The sequence below is a fragment of the Amblyomma americanum genome, chromosome 6 (assembly GCF_052857255.1).
Source record: "Amblyomma americanum isolate KBUSLIRL-KWMA chromosome 6, ASM5285725v1, whole genome shotgun sequence".
Classification (NCBI taxonomy): Eukaryota; Metazoa; Arthropoda; class Arachnida; order Ixodida; family Ixodidae; genus Amblyomma; species Amblyomma americanum.
In genome coordinates, this window is record NC_135502.1 from 600329 (window position 1) to 625208 (window position 24880).

The following is a 24880-nucleotide window of genomic DNA, read 5'->3' on the forward strand; positions in this document are numbered from 1 at the left end:
TTGGAAGAAGCCCACTTCATGCTCCTGTGAGCACTTTGAAATGCGATCGCAACTGGTGATAGAAATGCTTCTGAGGTGAATTTTAACATATATGACTACTCTGTCTCCAGCTCAAATACGGCCCAATAATTTAACATTTCGTTCAAGAATAATTTGGGATAATGGTATGCCTTCAATGTGTATGGCTCTTAGCTAAAAATGTCCCCATGATTCCACGAGTATCAGTGAGGATGACTGGGGACCAGGAGTACAATATGGAACAACTGGGTATGCTTTATGGACAGACAGAAGACTGCCATTGGAAAGGTACTGCACCCAAGTTGCCTAGCTGATCATTCATGCAGTCTACACCTACAATGCAACAGTTGCTACTGAAGCGCACAGGCCACATCTGACGACCACTGAGCAATATGCTCAAGTAGTACTTTAGTTTGGGCTTATAGGTGCAGATGATTCAGAGGACGGCACAAAACAGACAGGGACAAGGAAGCCATATGAAAACAATGGGGCAGGCGCCAACCAACAAGTGTTGCATAACTGTTCTAAGTTGGCGCCTGCCCAGTTGTGTCCACGTGCTTTCCTTGTCTCTTTTGCGCCATCCTCAGAATCACCAAGCAATGTTTTTCCTTTGCGTTTCTGACAACTGAGTGCTTGCTCATCTACCTTTTTGTTGCTGTCATGCTTCTGCTCCCGTGTGGACACCTTCGTGCAACGATGCACCAACAAATATCGCTGTATGAATCACAATGAGTTCCAATTCCAAGCCTTGAATAAGACAGGCTCATTTGTCACACAGGCCAATGAAGCCTCACCTGACAGCTGAGAAGAGGAAGTCATCCTCGTCCTCATCATCAAACAGGCTGTGCTTTTTCCAAGCCTTGCCGCTGGTGCTTTCAGCTTTTGGTACGGGAGGAGGCTCCTGGGAAAAGCAGCACAAGACGAAGAGCAATCCTTGCTGGCAAAGAATAAAATGACAATAATGTCCGGAGCTTTCATCAGCAGCCAGTGGCTGGATTGCAATCTACGCTTCACATGCACTGCTGAATTCTGGAGTGTAGAGGTCAGGTGCGAGAGAGGAACTAAGGAGCAAATCAAAATCGAATCAAATTCCTTCATCATCGGGGGGGAGGGCTGAGACTTCAAAAAGACACAGAGCTTCCCTACTCCGCGGTGCATGAGGGACACCATGGCTAGGATGTTCATTTACTCTCTAGTCTGGCACAGAGAAGGCTTCAGGCGGGAGTGGTCAACAACAGGTTTGTTGCCTGAATACTGCCGCTAAGCTTTGTAACATTAATTTACTTGTGATGCGAGATCAGATTAAGGTACCTCGAATGACCACAGCCATATGCAAACGCTTCTACTCTTTGCACTGTAAATACCTAAATGCTGTCAGCCATAAACTTATCTGCTTGAATTCATTTTCTGTGCTTTTGCATCAGTCTTCTATATGTTACAAAAGAAGTAACTGATTTGAATTACAATTACTTCAGTTGAAACGTAACTTATTTCAGTGGTTAGTTACAGCCCCTCAAAAAACTGGAAGATTACAAAAGAGTAATTGATTACTATCACATTATTTTCATTCCCATCTTGTTAGTGTCATGACAAATACACACGGACAAGAATGAGTCAGTTTGGCTTCCTTGACTTGTTCTCTGTTGCAATTATGTGCTGTTAATTTTAAACAGCAGTTGTTTTGCCAAGTTTCTGTTTATTTTTCTCAAACATACGTGTCGGAACATCCACAGCGACAGCAAAGAATCTCAGTGTTTGTGCTGGAGGGAATGGCAGAGTTGTTGCAACCAGCCCGCACTTACAGAAAGCACCACACTTGGCTGTTTGAGCTCTGAGGGGACAAAGTCCAAGCTCAATAAATATGACATTATTTGTGTCGTCGAGAGGAAATGCGAACCATGGAACATAGGGCTAGCCAAGAGCAGGCCACTCAGACTCGGGCTTACATGTCCAGAGATCCTTGCTCGTGCAGCTTTACCGCAAGCCCGGCCCTTGTCTTTTTATCGCTAAAGAATATTCCGTGCTAGCACCATTTGGCACCAAGTTCAGGTTCTCAAAGTTATGCCAATGGTTACAATTTTTTTTCCAAATACAAAGTAATTGATTATTAGTAATTGATTACTGAAAAAAAAAACTGGATTACCAAGAAATTATTCGTTAAAAGTAACCAATGCATATAAAATTCATAGAAAATGTAATTTATTACCAATATTGTAGTAACAAGTTATGTGAAACTCTGTTTTGCATACAAATTTTGTTGATATGAATATTTTTCAAGGTGCCATAATGTAGTAACCAGCTTCAGTTGCCCCGTCCCGCATTATCATTCAGCGGCCGAGCCCCTCCTTCCCTTCCCTTGCCGTCCCTTTCCCTTCTCTGCCATATAAGGTGCGCTTCGATAGAAATAAACGCTCTTCTGACTTCACTTGAGTGGTGCATCGATAGGGGCACACGCTTGACGTGCGCTTACGATGTAGCACATAAAAGCTGCACCTTCGAAGTACTACTGTACTATGATTAGGACAGTTTTTGGAAGTTTATGGGGGCCACAACTGATCCTTCAGATATGTTTCTCTCCTAGCCCCTTGAAGTGACAAAACAGAAGCAGAAGAATGTACATGCCTCCTTGAGAAGGTCCTTTGCAGTCGCTACAGGCTCGCTGAAAGGCACACTGGGTTCCTGCTGAGGCACTTTCTGCGGTCATGAGACAGGAAGTGTTGGAACAGAAATGAGCCCACCAAAGTCGTGAGACTAAGTTAAATATATGGCTTCTATTGCTTTATTTATAATAATGAAGACGGAAAAGAGGCAGGTTGTTATGCACTTCCAATGGCCACACTGAACCTGAGCCACAATGTAGGTTGTAAAATTCATCCTTGGGGTACTCACCGTGCCTTCTGTGGATGCCCACAAGTCGTCGTCGTCGTCACCATCTTCATCAAAGAGGCCGCCGACTGCCACAGCTGGTTTGCCAGTGGCTGCAGCCATAACCAAAACACACTGGTAGCACACCCCCATTGCACAGGATTCTGCTTGACATCAATCTGTCCAAACACACACCTTAATATGCTCAGCGAAAGACAGAGGACTCGCAGGAATAAAAGGCTGCTCTCCACAACTAAAACATTTCCACTTTCCAGCACAGAGAGAAAGTAGTGTGTCACTTTCTTGGAATACAGCTGCAGCACCAAACATTTGCCACTCATGCAGTATTGTCTTCCCCAGTTTGAAACAAGGTTCACAGCCCTGGCGTCCAGCTTCCTCACACAGCCATTCAAAATACACTATCCAGAGTCTTAAGTCTTATATCCCCTTTGGAAGAGTTTGACACTTGTTTGACCTTGGTAACAGTTTGGCAATTACTGCGGAGGTGCCTAGCAAAAAAGCACTTGATTCCCATGCAGCCATTTCTTTACACAGCAAACCTATGTTTTTCCTGAAAGCAGTTTTTTCAGAATGCCGCAGACTGGCTGATTTGCCACGGTAAAGTTAGTGCATTTCAACACAGAAAGCTACAGGATGATCAGGCGTTTGACGGAACAATTCCGTAAAAGCAGTTAGATTTACCCTCAGTGACTACTGTGACGCTTTTACTCTAGACTACACAATGGTTTTGCTACATGACAAGCCTTCACACAAGTGACAGAAGTTTTCTGGAGGGTGGGCAGAGGTGGGTTGAGGGTGGTGGTGGGTGGGCAAGCAGCCACCTATATAAGGGGGTGGGGAGCTGGCTGGTACTTTTTTCTGGTAGGCAGCTGGCTTTGAATTCGGTTACACCAGCAGTTTTTCCTTTTGCTGCTGCGTAGGGTTCTACAAAAGTGGGTGCAGGCCTTGTGGAAGGTCTGTGGAAGGTGCAGGTGCGGGTAGCTCTCCTGGAGGACAGGTTTTTGGGTGTTTAGGTGGTGAATGGCGCCTCTGGAGGGTGAAGGTGGGCACTGGTGGACAGTTGGATCACCGGTGAAGGTGGGCGGTGGGCAGCACCCCAGCTAGGGGTGCACAGTGGGGAGGTGGGTGGTGAGTGGGTCTGCCACCCAGACCAGCATTTTTGAAGGCCGACAGTAGCACTGCTTTTGCAGTAAAATTTTGCAAAGCATAGACACTAAATTTGGATGGCCGTTGACTCCATCCATCTCTCAGACTCCCCCAAAGAGGATACACAGCCACGGCCGGACTAGAGAGGCGGTGGCACGGGTTTGGATACGGTCTGCACATGGGGGGTGTTTCCTGTCTGCCACCGCTGCACGACTGTGGCGCTGTCACCCTACCCCTCTTCAGCGGAAGGAGCTGGTGGAGCAGCCACCTGAGTGGGAAGCGCCTCGACGCTATTGCTGTGCGACCGTGTTTTTGGCGCACGGTAGATTACCTTGAAAATATGAAGGCTGGTATGGCAGAGGCCACAGGCCTGCACGTGCTTTGTGCATTCACTGTTTTTTTAATAAATTGCGAGCTGAGATATAACGGCTATTTGGTTTATTCTCGGCACTAAGATGTATCAAAATTTGGAAGCACACGGAGCACCCTATGATCATTCCTGCCACTATTCGTATATTAGGGCACTAGGACGTTATATATACATATATATTGTAAGGAAGACAACGAGCATACGCCCGAGTCGCATGGCCATCGCCTGGTGCACGTTCCTGGCTTGACTAGCTGACCTCCGACTGCTGTTGGCCCTGCTCCCATTAAGAAGCTTCTCGGAATAAATCCCACCTTACATTTGGTGCAGGTGCCGGGTGATATCCTCTCGCCCTGGAACTCCGCAACCGAACGCTACCCCCTACCGCGATGCCTGACCCCCAAGCCGTACAAGTGAGCCCAGCTGCCGTCATCTGTGCTGGTTCTCTCCGCCAGCGAGACCCTGCTATCTTCAGCGGCACGGACAACCATGATGTTGAGGACTGGCTCACATCGTATGAGTGGGTGAGCGCATACAAGTGGGACGCGGAAACCAAACTGAACAATGTGATTTTCTATCTCACGGGCATGGCGAATCTGTGGTATCAGAACCACGAGGCGGACATTACATCATGGTCTGTTTTCAAAGCAAACTTCTCAGAGGTATTCGGCCGCCCGGCAGTCAGAAAACTCCGTGCCAAACAGCGCTTGCGTGCGCGGTCGCAGCAGGTAGGCGAGAACTTCACGAGTTACATCGAGGACGTCGTCAATCTGTGCAAGAGGGTGAACGCTCAGATGTCCGAAGCCGACAAGATCAGGCATATTCTCAAGGGCATTGATGACGACACCTTTCAGATGTTGTTGGCGCGAGACCTGCGCACCGTCACGGAAGTCGTCACCCCATGTCAGAGCTTCGACGAACTACGCAAGCAGAGGGCTCTGACAAGCGAACACACCACGAACGTCGACTCGCTTGCTGGCCTGAACGATGCAAGAGACCAGCCATCGCTCCTGCTGCACCTCAAGAGCTTCATCCGTAAAAAAGTTGTTCGCCAGCTCTCGCTTATTTCACGCCACCAAGAGCCATCACCACACATAACTCCGAATTTGCGGCACATCATTCAAGAACAGGTCGCTAAGGCTCTCCCGCAAGCCCCTCAGCCCACACCTCCCGCGGCCCCGCTGACATATGCGGACGTTGTTGCGCGACCTCGTCCACCTACCTATGCTCCGCCTCCTGGTCCCGTTCGAGAGCCCGCTGCTTTCATTCCGCCGCCTGCTCATCTGCGAACCTCCTGGGGCACACCTGATAATAATCGACTGCCTGCTCAACTGGCAAACTCCTGGCGCACGCCTGACAACCACCCGATCTGCTACTTCTGCGGCTTGCCAGGTCATGTGGCGCGGCTTTGCCGTCGACGCACGAACGTCTCACGAACACCTCCTGAAGTTTCAGGTTACTGTTCCCAGCGTCAGTACTGACCTCCTGCTGAGCCGCCCCTGAGCCGTTCTCAGTCTCCTGAGTGCACCTCCTTCTCTGGACGCCGGTCGCCTTCTCCACGTCGGCGCTCCGTCTTTCCGATGCGACGGCGTCCCTCGACCACTCAAGAGGAAAACTAGGTACCACAGTTCCTGAGGCGAGAACTGCGCAGTCGTCGAAATTTGAAAGGCTCGTTTGTCTGCCGCCAATTTAATTGAGGTTTTTGTAGAGGGCGTGTCTGTGATGGCGCTGTCGACACCGGTGCTGCAGTTTCTGTCATGGATGCAGCGCTTTGCCAATCATTGAGGAAAGTGAAGACGCCCCTTTCAGGCCTGCCGTTACGAACTGCAAGTGCGCACCTCATCCAGCTGTTAGCAGTGTGTACTGCTTGAGTAGTCATAGAAGACATTTTATATTTGGTTGAGTTCACTGTTCTGCCGTCATGTTCGCATTCGATCATCTTGGGCTGGGACTTCCTATCGCTTCACGACGCGGTCATCAACTGTGCTTGGGCTCAAGTAGCGCTCTCTACATTGCTGAATCCCGTGCCAGAGACTGAAATTTGTGGTGCCCCTGTTTCTGCCAAAGCTTTTGTCGCCGACAGTACCGATATTCCTGCGTGCTCTTCCATGATTGTGCCTCTCTCCTGTGCTTGTGTTCGCGATGCCAGTGTCCTCTTCACGCCGTCTCCTACTTTTCTGCGTCGCCATTGCCTGCCACTGTCTTATGCCCTGCTCACTTTCTCCGAAGGCCTCACCGCACTGTGGATCTTCAACCCGTTTTCAAGCCCCTTCACTTTGCGTCGTGGAGAATGCGTCGGCACCGTGCAGCTCTTTGATTCTGTTTTTGACCACTCCGGCGCTGCCGCAGAATCACCGCCGGTCGCCATGGGCGCCCTCAGCTCACCTACTCCTGTGCCCGCCCCGTTGTTGACCGACCTATTCCTTCGCTCTATTGACGCCACTCAACCTCCAACTCAGCGAACCCAGCTTCTTGACTTCTTGAGGAGTTTCGCTCCTCCTTCGATTGCAACCAACGCGTTTTGGGGCGCACATCGACTGTCGAGCATCGCATTGATTCCGGCGCCCATGCCCCTCCGCGACAGCGCCCATATCGTGTTTCCGCCACTGAACGACGAGTTATTGAAGAACAGGTAAATACCACGCTTCAGAGCGGCATTATTCAGCCTTCTACCAGCCCCTGGGCCTCCCCGGTTGTCCTTGTCAAGAAGGATGGGTCCGTTCGATTTTGCGTCGATTACCGCCGCATGAATAAGATCACACGCAAAGACGTCTACCCTCTGCCCCGCACTGATAATGCTCTGGACTGTCTACAAGGCGTGGAGCTCTTTTCTTCCCTTGATTTGCGTTCTGGTTATTGGCAGGTCCCAATGGCAGCTGCAGATCGTGCCAAAACCGTGTTCGTGGCCCCTGACGGCCTCTACGAGTTTACCGTCATGCCTTTCGGCCTGTGTAACGCTCCTGCTACTTTCGAGCGAATGATGGATACCGTTTTGCGTGGCCTCAAGTGGAAGACGTGCCTGTGCTACCTGGACGATATCGTTCTCTTTTCATCCGACTTTCAAACGCATCTATCTCGCCTGAAGGACGTCTTGACATGCCTCACAAACGCAGGCCTGCAGCTGAACTTAAAAAAATGCATCTTTGCAGCCCGTGAGCTGACAATTTTAGGTCACATTGTGTCGAAAGACGGTGTAAGCCCTGACCCCGCGAAACTTCGTGCCGTGACTGAATTTCCCAAACCTTCCACTACTAAGGAATTTTGCAGCTTCCTAGGGCTTTGCTCTTATTTTAGGCATTTCATTCGCAGCTTTGCCTCAATTGCTGCCCCTTTGACTCCGTTGCTTGGTGCCAATGTCGATTTTTCAGCTTGGTCACCCGCCTGCGACAACGCCTACAACACGTTGCATCGTCTCTTCATGGCACCACCCATCTTGCGCCATTTCGACCCGGCGGCCCCGACTGAAGTCCACACGGATGCCAGTGGTATTGGTCTCGGTGCAGTGCTCGCCCAGCGCAAATATGGATACAGTGAGTATGTCGTTGCCTATGCCAGCCGCACACAAACCAAGGCTGAGTTTCACTACTCTGTGACTGAAAAAAGAGTGCTTCGCAATTGTGTGGGCCTTAGGCAAGTTTCACCCTTATGTGTACGGCCATCCTTTCGAAGTCGTTACGGATTATCACGTCCTTTGTTGGCTTTCTTCACTGAAAGGTTCCTCCGGCCGCCTGGCGCGATGGGCGCTATATAACATCCGAGTCGCCTACCGGTCAGGCCGCAAGCATTAGGACGCCGACGTCTTGTCTCGCTCCCCGCTCCCCGCCGAACTTGCCAGCCTCTGCAAAATCAGAGCCCCTACGCCGCCTCCCACCGTCAGTGACATGCCTTCAGAACAGCGCAAGGATCCCTGGATTCGGGCTCTACTCGACTTTCTCTCCGACCCATCAGCGGCTACACCATCCCGCGCGCTGCGCCATCAAGCTTCCCATTTTGAGATTAGAGATAACCTGCTTTATCACTGCAATTATCATTCCGATAGACGAAAATGGCTCCTCGTCATTCCTGCCACCTACGGTCCTATGTCTGCTCATATTTTCACACTGACTTGCAATGCGGTCACGCAGGCCTTTTCAAGACTTACACGCACCTCCACCTCCGCTACTAGTGGCGTGGCATGTACAATTTCGTTTTGAAATACATGCGCTCGTGCCTCGACTGCCAACGCCGCAAGACACCCACTGCCCGTACTGCTGGCAAGTTGCAGCAGCTATCTTGTCCGCCTCGCCCTTTCGACCGCATTGGCATTGATTTATATGGGCCCCTCCCGTATACTGCTTCTGGCAAACGATGGATCATTGTTGCCGTCGATCACCTCACGTGGTATGCTGCAACCGCAGTGCTCTCTGCTGCCACAGCACAGGATGTGGCATCCTTTCTTCTGCGTCGGTTCATCCTTCGACACGGTGACCCTCGAGAATTCCTCAGTGACAGAGGTCGTGTCTTCCTATCTGATGCCATCAAAGCTCTGCTCCGTGAGTGCAACGTCATCCATTGGACTTCCACCGCTTACCACCCTCAGACCAACGGCCTCACTGAACGCTTTAACTGCACTCTGCGGGACATGCTGGCTATGTACGTCGGTTCGAAGCCCACGACCTGGGACCTTATTCTCCCGTATATTACGTTCGCGTACACTACTGCTACGCCGTCTACGACAGAATTTTCTCCTTTCTTCCTCCTTTATGGCCGCCATCCCTCCGTTCCCATTGATACTGTTGTCCCCTACCACCCTGACGCATCTGAGTGCACCACCGTTTCCAAAGCCGCCAGGCATGCCGAAGACTGCTGCCAGATCGCCCGGTCGCTCACGGCAGCTACCTAGTCCCTTCAAAAAACATGCCACGATGAAGATCAACGTCCCCAGCATTTCTCGCCCGGCTCTCTTGTCTGGCTGTGGATACCTCCCAGTACTCCGGGGCACTCCCGGAAACTGCTCGCTAAATATCAAGGGCCATATCGCATCTTGGAGCAAACATCTCCAGTCAACTATATTGTTGAGCCCCTCACGCCGTCACAACGATCTCAGACGCCGCGGCTGTGAGACTGTCCATGTCCAGCGCCTCAAGAGATACTACGACCCCGCTGTCTTGTTCGTTCCTTAAGTTGCCAGGATGGCTTATCTTCTGTTCGGGGGCCATTGTAAGGAAGACGACGAGCATACGCGCGAGCCGCATGGCCATCGCCTGGTGCACGCTCCTGGCTGGACTAGCTGACCTCCGACTGCTGTTGGCCCTGTTCCCGTTAAGAAGCTTCTTGGAATAAACCCCACCTTACAATATATATATGCATACCACGAGGCATCCCGGCAGCATTGGCCTTTGTAGTTTATAGACAGCAGAGGACAGGCTAGAAACTCCAGCACAGAGTGATGGTAAATTGATTCGGAGGAACACTGCACATGACTGGCTTTTTCTACTAAATACTCAGTACCAGTAAATGAACTCAGAACCTATATCTTTCTGCAACGCCAACAAGTATAGCAAACCATGCGCCATATTGTCAAGGAAAAGACATCTGTAGAGGTTAATTGCAGGCAACGTTTATTTCCAATATATGCGCACTATTTGAGGTAGTAGCCTGTGCACTTTACTGCACTTATCCCCACTTAATATTTCGCGATCGCTTGAATGCATAGCATATAGCTCCCTCCTGTTCTTTTCCGCCGCAAGTTTAAGAATGTTTTCTGGGAACTGAAAACTGCTCGCGAGTTACACTCTGTTCTGCCTTTCTGCAAAAACGTCATTGCCATTTTCAGTGAACCTTGCGAACAGAAGGCATTGTTAACATCATGTCGAAAAATATCCGGCTGCAAAATAAAAAAAATGAAATTTTTCTGCAATCTAAAGCATGCAGCTGCCGTCATCCTTACAGATACGCTCTTACCTGATTATGTTTTACAATGCATGTTTACAAGAACGAAATGAGGCTCTGCGATAATTATATCGTAGCACAAGCCAAAGAATTTAACAAAAGGTGAAAACACAGAATAACCCAACTGTTGCTTGTTATAATAGTCCGAATCTATTTTACACAAATATATAACAGGAATACTTCTCTCTTTTGATGAGGAGTTACGCATATGCCGAAATTAATATACATAAAGAGAAAAAAAAAAAGCTTTTCAAAATTTTTAAAGCCCTGTCAGTCCACCTCTCCCGACCCATACTGCAGTTCCTGATGTTTTGAATAATCTCTCCAAATGTCTGTGCCAGCACACCTATATAACCTCAATGTAGTATGTGTTAAGAAATTCGTCGTTTATATTATTCTACACTATCAATGCAATATACCACATCAGAAAATTTGAACATGTATGACACAGTACATCAAGAGCTAGCATAAAACTTGTGAATGTTGAATCTGCATTCTTTGCCCCTCGCCTTTACCGCTTCCCATTCTAGCCTGTGCCATCGCTAGTAATTCGCTTACAATGAGCACGTGCTATGAGGGATCAGCAGTGTAAATAAATTGATCGAAATCTGTTCCTTCCTTTGAAACCGACAATAGGTGTCCTATAGTATTTCTGGTTTCGTGAAATTGGAGTGCGATTTCTCTCTTATGTTGCTTCTAACGCCAAAAATTTCAAATCAAATATCTGTCTCATCGTTCATAATGAAGTACAGGTAGCCTCCGTCTTTATGTTTTTCTTTATTGCGCAATGCCTCCTCTCGCAAACTTCCGCGCGAAGGCACTAATCCAAGCACGCAGCACTCGTCACTACAGTAACAGTGAGCGGGAATTTGGCGGCAGGGGTTAAGGAGGGGTAGGCTCATCGCGCCCCTAGCAGCGGCGGAAGAAAGCCTAACTCGCATTCGTTGCCAGCGTGCCGCCCATAAGAGAGCGTGCGCCACCACTCGAGCCCAGCCATGACGCAGCTAAGACACTAGCTTTGCAGGGACCACAGCACAAAATGAGTATCTGTGTAGATCGAAAGCAGATTCTCCTCCCTTTGGTTCCAATAACTCTCATGGCTCCATTCTTTGGCAGCGGGGCTTAGCCTCGCAGGAATGCACCTCTCATAACTTTGTTGGCAAGTCGTACATCCTCGATTCCTCAATGTATCCCCCTTCCGAGGAACTTGTGCCCATCAGATGCAAGACAGAAATGTTTCTTAGCAACAAAAACTGCCACGTGTGTCTCACTGGTTTGTTCCCAACAGCCTACCCCAGTTGGCTCACACCCTGATTGGCCGGTGAGGATGTAGTAGTTGGGTGACAGTGTGACTGTCAGCCATGAACAAGCCAGGAAAATATTCATTTTGAAGAAGCAGTGTGCAGGATGGGATCAGGCAAGGAAAAACATCATTAGTCCTGTGATCCTTCAAGTCAAACCAACACTAGCTAGCCCAGCTTTCCATGCTTGCAAGGAAAGTGCATTTTCCACTCTCTTAACCCTTTCAGGTCCAGTGATTCCAAATGGAATCACCAAATTTAGAGGTCACCAGTCTTCAACAGAGTCCAACTGTTTTTGCAGTAGTTCCAACGTTTAGCAGTAGTTCAACTTATTCTAGCGGCCTTTCACCTGGCCGACACATGCAAGCAGGTACGAAAGGGATATAAAAACTGCGTATGCTTTGATGTTGCCATCTGCTGGCACCACTTCCTCTCTTGCATCGTGTAGAAGAAAGAAAAACCCTTTGTTTTTCTCTAATGACGTGGAAGGGTACAAGCAAGCTTCACGTTACTTGTTCGAAATAAATTCTTTCAGTAAAACCCATTTACAAGTGATAAAATATTCCGCACAAAATTATGGTTCCAAATGAAATCACTAGGAGGTTCTATTGATGAGCTACCCGTGACTGCTTGTGCCATGTAAATACCGCTTCTTACGCAGCCTACATGTAACAATAAACATTCCTTCCTCTGAAGATCTCTACATCCTGCGCAAGCAATTTTCATATGGAAAGGAGTAAGTTCCAAGAGCGGCCCACTGCATGTGCTGATTCATTCGACGGAGAAATAATAGCATTCATTGTACAAACAAAAAGACAAAGTATAACATGCAAGCCCTGAACATCTGGGAATACCACCCATGGCAGCAAATTGAAAACAGGGCTACATAGAACAGAGTGGTAATGCAACTACGCCAAAAGTTGAAAGACATCCAGCTTTCAACCTTCAGAACACCAACCAACTCGCCCAACAGTTCGTGCTGTCCATGCAAAAAAAGTAATCACAGGAAAATCCGTTTTGTGAATGCAGCATAATTCTGCTGAAGAAGGCATTTCTAGAAATCATAAATACGACTCCCACATCGGAAGGAGCACCTTGACTGCATGTATGAATACTTCAAAAGCTTCTGCACTATCCCAATCTTTGAGAATTTCACATTACAAAGTTTCAGTCAATGCAGAAAGCTAGATGAATACTGGAAGCGTGGTTGCCCTATCTCCCACATGCCACCTCTCAAAAGAACCAGTGCTTGTCTTAACAAACTCTTCTTACGAAAGACTACACACCTGCCTACACACAATAAGAAAATAACAACAAAGGTGTCACTTATTCTCGCGTTTTCTTGGTAAGAGCTGGGACACGTGCCTATACTTAAGCAATGACAAGCGCCGTTTCAAAGCAGTTGATATTAAATTAAATTTTCAAAGTAATCCCCCCTACTAAGCATTTTGCAACCACTAAGTCCCAGCGATTCAATTTGGAATCATAAAAAAAGGTTAAGGGGTGACAGAACTCCGATTTTCTGGTCTTGTTGAATTATCCTCCTCCTACATTTGCTAGTCTCAGGATATCAATTTTTTATATTGAACAGTATTAATTTCGGCCAGAGATGATTAAAATCCCAACCAACGATGCCAACTGTGCACCTGGCTTTGTTCATGCTATCTAGTGGCAACACCAGGGCAGGCAAATGAAGCGACGTTCCCCATGTTTGCAGGACAGAGGTCTGACATGGGGCACACCACACTGGGCACCTGCAACACAAACACAGGGGAACCAACCAACCACCCCCCTCCAATCCCCCAGCCTGCCATCTACTGAGGGGCTGTTGCAACGTGATGCAAGCATAAGTCGGAGCTTAGTGGTTGGTGGTTTACTGTGCTCTGCCAAACACGGTCCAAAGAAAGTGCAGAGAATTTGGCCAACGTCTGCTCCCTATCCACTGCAGCAGAGAAATTTCAGCACCCCTTCAAGGTTCCTCATCATGAGGATCGACTGCGCGCACAATGCTAGACCAGTACAGAAGCCCCAACTTGAACAGTGCACGTTTCCAGCTGAACTCCTCTGACAGTTTGGAGGTGCTGCACACAACAGTAGAAGACAGAGTTCACTTACAGTGACTGTTCTTGGGCACAGCACATGCACTGCTGGTGTCTTTTTCCCTGCCAAAGATGTTGGCTGGGGTCACAGCTTCTGTGCCAGTGGCCTGTTTCTCTGGAGGAGTTTCTTTCTTGAGGCTTCCAAACAGTGGGTCCTCATCTTCACCTGAAATTCACACCATGCAGCAGGCACTAAGCCCCCAACCACCTCACAGTTGGACCCAAACATGCCCCCTGGGAACAGCTTGAAACAAGCCAGCACTTGGCCTCAGCAGCTGCTAGAGCCAACAGACAGACGGCATTAGAACAGCCCAAGTCACCTTCAGGCATGCTACTGGCCAGTTGATCCGTGTGCACAGGACCTCCTGTAGAGGCACTTTGTGCTTGGGCCTCCTGCTTTGTGTCGCTCCTTCTTTCAGATGGCACAGGCAGCGCGGCCCCTGTCAAGGCAGATGGGAAACAAACCTGCTACATGGCCAATCCAAAAAACATCACAGAAAAAGACCACTGCATGCATGGACAAAACTGAACATTGGCACTAAAAGAAGGAGAGGCATGACTACAGACACCGTGCTTACCTGTAGTCTATGCACAGGCAATTACAATTGCTATGTACAGTACACATGACCATTTCTAGGATTTTTCTCCCATCTTTAGCTGGCCTTGTAAAGAGCTTATTCATGAGTGCAACAGCAAATGAATACGCTCAAGGCTGGGCATGCCAGGTTATAGGAACTGATGTGTACGTGCTGAGGAAGGTGCCCTGAAGCAGCCCTGTGCACGAACTGAAGCTGGCCTAAATCAATTAATTACCGCAATCTAAGGCCTAATTGCACTGAAAGCAGAGGTGTTACCACTAGAGAACACTACAGCGCCATTTTGTATATACTGCACTGCACTGACCTCAATGCTCCTTGCAGCCACAGATCTTTGAGGCCAGTAGACAACACTGTCATCCACATCAAAAGTTTAAAACAAGTGAAATTACCTCAGCCATAAGTGAGTCTTTTGGTGCCAAAAAAGTGTGAACTATTGGCTTCTAATAAGAACAAAGAATAGGTGGAACTGCACCCAGCATGCCTGTTTGGTACTCGGCAGCACATGCTCAACGCAGTTACCTGTCAAATGGCCTTTTCTTTTCTTTATTCAAGAATTGCCCGCATTGCCCAAAGGCGTTATAGCAGTGTGAAGATAGAGCCCCAATAACATAAACGAGTGCACTGCACTGCTAATCCCAAGCTTTAGGAGCTGGGACTCGTAGCCAGAAGCTTGCACAGTGGCAGCAGAGGAAAGAATGCAGTTCCACAATCAGGAAAGCAGTCGCATTTCTGGTGAGTCACGCTGACAAACTGCATAGCTGGGTGCTCTTCTGCCTTTCATGCCTACACTTCTTTTTTTTTGCGCAGTAACTCAAAATTTACAGCGTAAAGGCTTGTGCCCGCTAGCATAGGTTTCAAGAGGGTCTAAACTTTTCCTGTGCAACGGTTCTGTTGCGTACGTTCAGTTTTATGGTGGTTTACAGTCCCAAAGCGACTCAGGCTATGAGGGACGCCGTAGTGAAGGGCTCCGGAATTCTCGACCACCTGGAGTTCTTTAACATGTACTCACACCACACACTACATGAGCCTCTAGAATTTCACCTTCATCGAAATTCAACCACAGTGGCCGGGATCGAACCCACATCTTTCGGACCAGCAACCGAGTACCAAAACCACTGAGCCACCGCGGCAGGTACGTTCAGTTTTATGGGGTTCGTTCATTCATAAAATTCAATACTCTTCCCTGGATGCCATTTTTGAAACACAACCCCATTGACAACACAGTAATTCTGCAAAAAAACAAATAATTTTTGCACATTGTTATAAGGAAACCACCATGCGAGGTGAGAAATGATTTTAAAGTTGATGTCGGACGTTTGAAGCTTTACCACCCGCAAAAAGTGTTGAAAATATTTCCACCAATAAAAGAATGATTCGGAATTGTGAAGTGAAATGCATTAAAACCTTGATTATGTGACTTTCAGGGGAACACGCGAAACCGTCGTATAATCCAGGTGTCATATAATCGAAAAGCTTGCACAAGTGATGCATACGCGTAATAAACGCGTCCACTACTCTGGCTTAAGTAAACTTCATTTCCCTGCACATTATAAAAGCACTCGTTTTCGCTCTGTCAGAATTAGTTCTGAGACTGCACACAGCCAGGTTTTCCGGCATCGAAGAGGCGGAAAATTTAATTTAGACGAGACGCGCGAGCGCCTCGAAAGTGATGATTTGGACAATGCACTGGAAATAAGAATGCTCCCACCCATCGAAGACATTTTGTGGCGTGCATTATGACCATGCCAGTGACAAGTATTTCTGTTCCCCTAGAACCGATGTCACTCAGTGGCAGCAGGCAGCAGCGGCTGTACTAGGAATTCACATCATAAAGAAAAAAAAATTACAGGGGCACACATATCACATACCAGCAATGACAAGAGGCCTCACCTCCAAACAGGGACACTCCTCCTACAGGAATTTTCTTGCCACTTGCTGTGAGCTTTGGTGTGTTGGCTGAAAACCCATGTTGTGCAGGGTGAAAAAATTTGTTAGCATCCAGGAACTGCATGATTTCAGAGTGGATGATATGCTCCATGATTTTACAAGGTACACCAGTGAGCAAAACAGGACGATAATTTAATGGTGAATTTTTGTTACTGGATTTGTAGACCGGAACAACCTTTCCATTCTTCCAATCATCAGGTATGGTGCTTGTGGAAAGCGACTGAGCAAAGAGTAAAGATAAATATTAGGTGCTCTTTAAAAGTTAAGTATTTATTTCATCAGGCTGAAGACGAAAGTTTAATTTTTTTTCTATTAGAGACAGTAGTCCATTAGTAGAAACATAGGTTACAGGCATAGTGTGCAGAATGCCACGGTGAAAGAATAGTATCTTAGGCTATTGACCGCCTGCCACAGTGGACACAGATCATGTTCGTCCTCCAGTGCATGCGCTGCAGAGTAGTGGCCATTCGCTTGCGGACGCAGCTGAGGTGTGGACGTCCCAAGGTGTGGACGTTAGGTTCTCGGCTTCCACGTTGTGGCAGGCACAGTGCACGAACAAAGTTTGCTAGAACCAGCTTTTTGGGACCAGTCGCAGTGATCATTGTGCAAACGCACGTGGTGGTGTGGGCCAGGCGGTGGACGGTCGTCACGGCCTATGTACATAGTGGCTGTGATGTGCTGGTTGTTGCTGGGGCACAACTGAGGGGCCCAGCCAGGTCCAGAAGCCGACTAGACGCGATTACGGGTAACAAGTGCTTCGTAGTCAACTGCAGACTGTGCTACCAGAGTTGTCCGGACAAAGCATCACTTTTTAAAGCTCTGTCAGAGCCTGCGCGCCTACAACTTTGGTGCCAGGCAATCCCCACAGCACATAGGATATTGCAACCGAGTGACCACGTCTGTGCGAAGCACTTTTCCGAGCATATGATATAAAATCGTACTACACCAAGTTCAATGGAAACACACTTTTAAATGCATCCAAGAAACCAGTGCTGTTGGCGAATGCTATGTCCAGTATTTTCCCCAGTTGTCTCAAATATCTGGCAAAACAGGCAAGTTCAAGAAAGCCGCCTATGTGCCAAGCAGGCAGCAAGCGGTCCGCACCCGCCACTCCCACATTGATCTTGGGGATGGCCTGTGAAAAACAGACGGCGAAACATCTTGGAACCCTCAAATGAAATTGCGCACAGGTGGCTGGAGTACATCATGCGTGTCAGCTGATCAAGGAACGTGCCCTTCTTCCACCATGAAACTTGGAGGTGCATCCTCACTTAAGCTCAGTATTCATCGGCATTCATGGTGCTAAGGTTTGTTCTCTTATACACTAGTTCGGCTACTTAACATTCTAGGTGCTCAATGTTCCCTGTACATGCCATGGCAGCAGAGCAATTAATTTCGGTCGGCAGTCTCGTGGCCAGCTTCAACCGCTCTACATTCTGGCGCCACAAAACATGGTAAGACATGCGAGTAACATTTATAACAAATATGCAGCTGCATATTTTTCTGGACCCTAGAACGCTCGATGGAGAATTTCCTGGCCCACATTATTGAGTCAACAAGTCGCTTTACCATGCCAAACTGCAATTATTCTCTACTTACATCTGCCAATCCCAGTTTAGAGTCTCGTAAGCATTTTACCTCTGCGTGTGCACACCAGTCTTTCATTCATCAGTTCGAGACAACAGCTCAGCATAGTCGATGTAAAAGAGGAGCTGAGCTTGGCAGGAGGAATGCCAGGGAAATTTCCAGTAACCCTTTTTGCGTTGCGTAGCTAAAGGTGCACTGCACTAGCCATTAAAACATCACGAATGCACAATTGGTTGCCTTTCGATCCCTGTGCTCGTTCATATCGCGGTGGAGGCGTCCCGCAACGCACCACAGGAGCGCAATTTCTATTCCTAGCTGCAGAAACAATATTCCTGATGTAGACGAAATGCGGAAATGCCCTTGAGGTTTCTCACTACAATAAAGAACTTCAACTGGCCAAAGTTAACCATGTTATCTACACGGCGGGCACCATCTCACACCGTCGGCACGTTACACTGCTCAAGCAATGTCTGAATGTATGTACAGGCTCTTTGGCACAAATGTGGGAGCATGCGCATTGCGGCCGACCTTTTATTTTTAAGAGCCGGTATAGTTAACTATGCTCTCAGCATTTGTGCGGATGAATGAAAACACTTTGCAGTGAACGCATTTCGAAAACAAGCTTGGAAGGATCGCAGGGTAGAGTCCTCGCTGCTGTTCCACCATTCATGCAGTCCCAGCAAAAAAACACGAAGTCGCCCAAAATTATTCAGTGTCGACAGCAGCTTCAAAACTTCTGTGCCTTGCAGCAGTTATAGCACACGTACACGCCGCGGCACCGAACGATCGTGCAACACCTGCATTACGGCCACCACAGCTTGGCAACTAGAAATGTCCCCATCGTGTGGCGCCATCTGTCCGCGTTCGAAAGAAGCACAAGGAGCAGCAAACAAGATCTGGTTGAGCCGCCAGGCCCAGTGTCAGCACCTAAACATATTCTTACATCGTGGTAAGGGCGTATCGGGCTCGCTGGTGAAAATTGGGCAAAATGCAATTGGAGAGATGTTAGCACATTCAGTATCACTGAATGGCTCTCCTGTATCCTAATTAAGGGTCACAGAAGGCACATTACTAGGGTTTATAATCTGTCAGAACTTTTTTGTGCTGCTTTTCAGGATTCTCGACAAGCCGTCGTGATAAATGTATCGCTTACTGTTTTTGATTACTGGTAAATACAAGCTCTGGGTGACATAGTATTTCAAGTATTAATTTGGTTTTAGCTGTGCAGATTAGGCGTTTTTTATTTTCAAGTTTTTTCAGTGACATCATGAACAACGGCTGGTCTCTATTGTCATGGAAAGTAGTCTTCAGGATCAATTTGTCTGCCAGGGAATTAAGCTTTTGTTTAAATATCAAGCAGTTTTCCTGGATAGATCCGTTTTGAAAAGTTGCTTTAAAAGATGGAAAGAAGTTGTGGAGCTCAATGTTCATAGATGCCTTTATCATACAGCCTGACTGTCTTTCCCAGACTATGAAATTAAAGACTGTGTGGATGACTTTACGGTCACTAATTCCACGCAAGTAAGTAATGAAGGAGAAACCTTCAGGATGGCTTGGTAATCACTTTTACTACACGTGCACGTTCTAGTACAAGTTGGGTAAGATTAAAACTTGGACAGATACAGTAATCCCTCGTTATAACGAAATCGCTTTACTAAAAATTTGTTCCGGCCCCGACCCAAACGCGTGCATTTTAAGCCGCATTACTCGAAGCGCACAAAGAGCTTGACCCGCTTAGACCGAAGTGGCGAGCGGTGGCATCACCGCCACCGAGCACCAGTGGCCCTTTTGCTCGTTTGCGCATGCAGTGTCAAATTAATACCGCCGACGAATTAGTCTCATGCAGGCACAGAACAGGTCACAAAAGTACCGAACCTACGACCGATGACCTGCCTAGTAACGGGTACCAAGCCAGTGCCAAGCACCCCCAGCTGTTTACAGCAGAGCGAACGGAAGCTGCCAAATTCCATGAGCACTTCTGGCACTGAAGCGTGCCACAAAGCACCAAAGAAGTGTCTGTCCAATTATGAGCCCATTCACACTTGCGAGTCGCGCCGGGAGAAGAAATGAACTGCTCCCTGGCTGCCATAGTCGTTGCTAAGCCTAACCGTTTCACATCAGCCAAAGCAGACGAAATTCTCGAAAGCGCACGAACATCATTCCCGAGAGTTCTCGCTTCAAACGAGGAGGTGACCTGCAGGTTGCGCTTGCATGAACAACGGTGTTGTCAAGCTGCTGCCCGGTCGCATGCTCTTTGCCATGTTCGACGCGAGGAGCTACATTAACAAATCGGGAAGACGACTTAGGGGAAGCCAGTCTAGAAATTTGCTTGCCGCTCGCCATAATCGGCCTGCATCGCAATAAAATACAGCCCCTAGCTTCGTTGCACTTTTGACAGGGCAAATCGACCGAGAACTTGCCAAAAACCTAAAAAACCCGAGCGTCGGCGAGTCAAGCTGTCAACATGGCGGGTCAACGTAGCCACGGTGTTTTCCCAGAGATTTTCTTAAGCCAGTCATGCTTGATTCCCGCCATCCAACTAAACAAGCTGTCTAAATGTGTGGTAAGGTTATTGAATTTTGTTCCTACACATTTGTCAACAGCGTGGACGAACACCGACACTCGAACCATAGAATTAGCACAGCGTCGTCGACAACAGTGCCCCGAAAAACTCGTTTTGCAAACTTCACAGCTGGACACCTCGGGAAAAAATTGCCCAGTAATCATATAAAGCCCCTACTGCAAAACCGTTCAGTTTTCACGATCGCGCTGCATAACCACAATGAGTGACTAATGGTTTTTTGAGCACAACAAACACAATTTCAAACTCAAGCCACGGCGTTTGCGGCGCTTTCCAGCGCGATGCTCTTGTAGTCTCCCGTGACTCCACTCCCATAAAAGCGGCCACTGCCTTTGCGATTCGAAATACCCCAAAGGTTGAATGCATGGGCGGCAACCGCAGCCCTGTGCAATGCTTGGTCAGATAAGAGCAGGGGTTTCACGCGCCCGGTAAGACCTTGAAACAGCCAAAGCTCACTGCCTTTTTTGCATCTGAATAAAGTTTTGCTTCACTGAATACATTGTATATTGACTTCCTCGCAGTTGCGGCGCAATTAAAGCTCGACTGCTTTAGACTTCCTCGGGTGGTCGCTTATATCGAATTACCACTTATAAAGAATTTTTTCATTGTCCCGTTGACTTCGTTATAACGAGGGATAACTGTATATTTGAAGGTATCATTCCGTGCAATTGGTGGCTGTATGTATGGACTGTGCCTGGAGTGTTGATCTGGTGAAATTATACAAAATTCAGATAGGTTAATTTTAACCTGGTTATGAACAATTAGAAATAAAAATTTCAATCTGTAAAAATTAGTCCTTAGTTCTAAAGACGGAAGGTTTGCACACCTGCATAGTTCAGTAGGAGAGTGCACGTATAAATTTAGAAGCCAGTCATTGAACCCTGTCCAATTTATGTCAGTTAGTTGCAGTGTGTAGGTCCCATACTATTTCAGCATATTCAATAATTGGCCTTACTTAACATCTTATAGGCCAGGGTTTTCATTTCAGGAGTTGAGTTATACAGTCTTTGTCTGAGGCCCCACATAATTTATTTGCACTGCTACATACTTCATTGATGTGCGAGTCCCACTTCAAGTCCGGAGTGAATTTATTAATCCTAAATATTTATATTCTGCCACCCTTTTTAGTTCATGTGGACAGATGCTGCATTTGCCCATCAGGGGCATTTTCTTTCTTGTTATAGTCACACAGAATTGATTTTACTGGGTTCAGTGACATTTGGCATTGATTGCACCAATTCAGAACTTTTTGTAAATTGTTAAGGTCTAACTGGTCGTTAAAAGATTCTACCCTATTACATATGACACAGTCATCTGCAAATAACCTTCATGGAATGGTTCTATTATATCAGAAGGCAAATTATTATAAAGATAAGAAATACGAGAGGCCCCAGAGCACTGCCTTGAGGTACCCCAGACAAAACCGGCTTAGACCTGGATTTAATTTTACTTACTTCGACATACTCCTCACAAGAGTGAACGTAAGATGTAAACCACTTAGTAAAATTTGGATTTCTAAATATTTCACTCATTTTTAGCAAGAGCTGCGGTACATCCTTCCATCGCCGTTTTTAGCATGGGTGCTGCCGCCTCGGATGGACCTTGGGTCCTCTTGATGATCACACTACATCTTACAAGTCAGAAGCATTCTCATCGACATTACACCATGATCAAGATGGATTAAATCTCTTCAGCCACCCCTACATAGTGCCACTGGCGAATTATGCCAATCCACAGCTCTCTCCAAGCATCCTTTTTTCCACGAGATGCACAATGAAATATTTTTTCCACATATGTGGCTTAGCTGTACTTACACAACAGCCTAAGAAACAGTCAAATGCGTTCAAGCACCTCTTAAAGCAGTAGCTAGTGCCACAGCCCAGCAGGGCCGGCACCGCTTCATTGCGTCACCGCGGTGCCCCTAGCAGCAGTTTCTGTCCCCACATCAAACTTCTGAAAGCTTCATGACCAGTAGAAAGGTAGTGAAGGACTCTGCTACAGCTAGGATGGTGTCTGGGCTGCTTTCAAAAAGCGAACTTGGTGAATTCGATCTCAGGAAAAAGCCAGTGTGGCAGGCAACCTGAGGTCAGTTTACACTCACATGCAATTGAAGGCTGCTCTGCTGTAGACACATCCCTGAACAGGTCTCGCTGAGGCTCCTGCTTTGCAGTAGACACATCCGCAAACAGGTCTTCCTGAGGCTGCTCCTTTGCTGCTGACACATCCCTGAACAGGTCTCCCTGTAACAGTAAAACTAGTTCAGCAATCCATCAAGTGCAACGAATGCTCCAGAAACAGACATGCTAACAAAGAAGAGATGCACCTGTATATGACAGGCAGAGGTGCCCGAATATTACACAATATTGAATATGAATCGAACATGTTTGTTATTCACGTCATATTCAATTTGATAAATTGATACTCAAGAATTTTCAGCTATTAAATAACTTCCGAATACTAAATCGCATTCAAAATGCCACACAGACTTTCATAAATCTGACGCTCGCAAAACCACAATATCTGGGCAAATTACGCAAAGGTTGAGTTCAACATGCCAGGAAAACAGTACAAAGGAGTCTTCTTCGCTTTCTTCCCCGTTGTTTATCACGCGGACCGATCACAAGACGCTGCTAAGCATCAACCTTAGATGAAATTCTGCAAATGGGCCTTCCCACTAATTACAAGTGATGAGAACAAGACAGCCGACCACTTGCTTCGAACAGTCGTAACTAGAAAGCGCACAATATGTTGTTTGATCCTTTCTTAATGCCCACGCACACGGCACAGCACTCATCCTGTTGCCTTCACAACTCTTCTAAACTAAGCTCCACCATATCGTTTTGGTCAAATGTTATACAGTCGAACCAGGATATACCGTGCTGTTTTGTGTTGGGTTTAGTGGCGCATAAGCATCTAAGACTATCACGCCAAACACAAGGTGAACCCAGATACACTTTATTTGCACGATTGTAAGTCGACCCGAATGTACCCAGCCAACCACTTATCTCCAGGCAATAGCGAGTGGTGTAGGCAGCGTGTGAGTCCGACTGCATCGTGTCTTTTTCCGCCTTTACACTTAAAGTGCGTGGCTTGTCCCGCTATTGTTTGGAAGCATCGGTAAGTGTATACCTTTTTTGCTGCCCTTAAATCATGTGGTAACGTATGCATGCTTTTACGACGAAGCCAGTTTGCCGAGCGTGTAACTCGTGCGCCTGTGTTTCACGTTTGCTTTAACAAAAACCTAGAGCTTCATATTGGCAGCAGAATATGAGGTTACACGCGAAACACGCGCACTCACACACACCTTGAAAACTAAACATATTGACAGATTTGCCTGTCTGGTTGGGTTTGAAGACATAATAAACTGCACATCTCCAACCAAAAATTTTAACTTTAATCCAACGTTTCAAGCCGACTCGGCTTCTTCATCAGGGGTGACTGAGGGCAGTAGCTAGCGTCTTAAGTATGGAGGGGAAGGGGGGGGGGGGGGGTTTAGGCTGTTAGTCACGCTGGCCCACTGCAGGGAGGTGGTGAATGGCGACTTTTTTTCGTTGAGTTAAAGAGCGAAGACCCTGGGCATATACTGGGAACAGGTTTCCTTTTGTGCGGTTGATGTTGTTCGGGATAATTTGGATATGCCAGGATTCCAGAAGGAGCCTTTTGTGGTAATTTGTTTCGGTTCAGGGGATGCGGGTTTCTTCGAAGTTGATTCTATGGTCAGAGTCCTCACAATGTTCGGCTACTGGATTGCGCTCTCTTGCAAATTTGCGGACATCGTTTTTATGTTGCTGAATTCTTTCTTTGAAATTTTTGGCTTCGCCGATGTAGCTTGCGTCACAGTCGGCACATGGAATTTTGTAGACAATGCCTTGGGCTCTTAGGCACACAAAAAAAACGAGAAATGTGCACGGGAAACTGCAGGCAACCAGTAAGCATGGCACTGCTCGTGGCAGGATGCGGCGCGCGGCTTTCAGTTGAGAGGTGCACTAGCGTCCCCACACAGCGGCTCAAGATTTTCGTGGTTTTCGCCTCATCGATGCTGCTGCTCTCCGGCCTCTCTCGCGCCACTACCCCTATCTGGTTCACTATAGGTCTCCTCGATTTGGCTGTACTTTCTGCACCAGTTCAGGAAGTGCAGCACTCTCGTGCTCAATTTGACAGTGCAGCTAGTGCCACCTGCACTTCAGCACTCGATTTGGCCTCGTGCTGCACGAGTTCTTCTGCACTGCTGCACTAGCCTCCTGGTGAGTTTTCTCGTGCAAGTAGTGCAAGGTGCTTGGTGCGCTCCGTAGCAGACGGCTCCGCGGCCATTCTACGGTGGCTATGCTTGTTTTAGTGAGCGGCGTTGAGACCATGGTTGAGAGCGGCATCTGTGCCGGGCCCTCACCAAACAGCTGAAATGACAGTGCGCGTTCACG

At 47.6% G+C, this 24880-nt stretch overlaps 1 protein-coding gene across 11 annotated transcripts in view; it reads right to left on the minus strand.

Annotated features, from left to right (window-relative positions):
* LOC144136175 (uncharacterized) overlaps positions 1-24880 on the minus strand; it is a 218473-nt gene that overhangs the window by 111764 nt on the left and 81829 nt on the right. For all 11 annotated transcript variants that reach the window (XM_077668229.1, XM_077668228.1, XM_077668236.1 and 8 more), the window contains 7 exons: positions 22564-22702; positions 16238-16303; positions 14069-14188; positions 13765-13914; positions 2908-2996; positions 2641-2712; positions 813-919 (listed from right to left, as the gene is read on the minus strand). In XM_077668229.1, coding sequence (XP_077524355.1) covers positions 813-919; positions 2641-2712; positions 2908-2996; positions 13765-13914; positions 14069-14188; positions 16238-16303; positions 22564-22702 — 743 coding nt within the window. The remainder of the gene's footprint in view (positions 1-812; positions 920-2640; positions 2713-2907; positions 2997-13764; positions 13915-14068; positions 14189-16237; positions 16304-22563; positions 22703-24880) is intronic.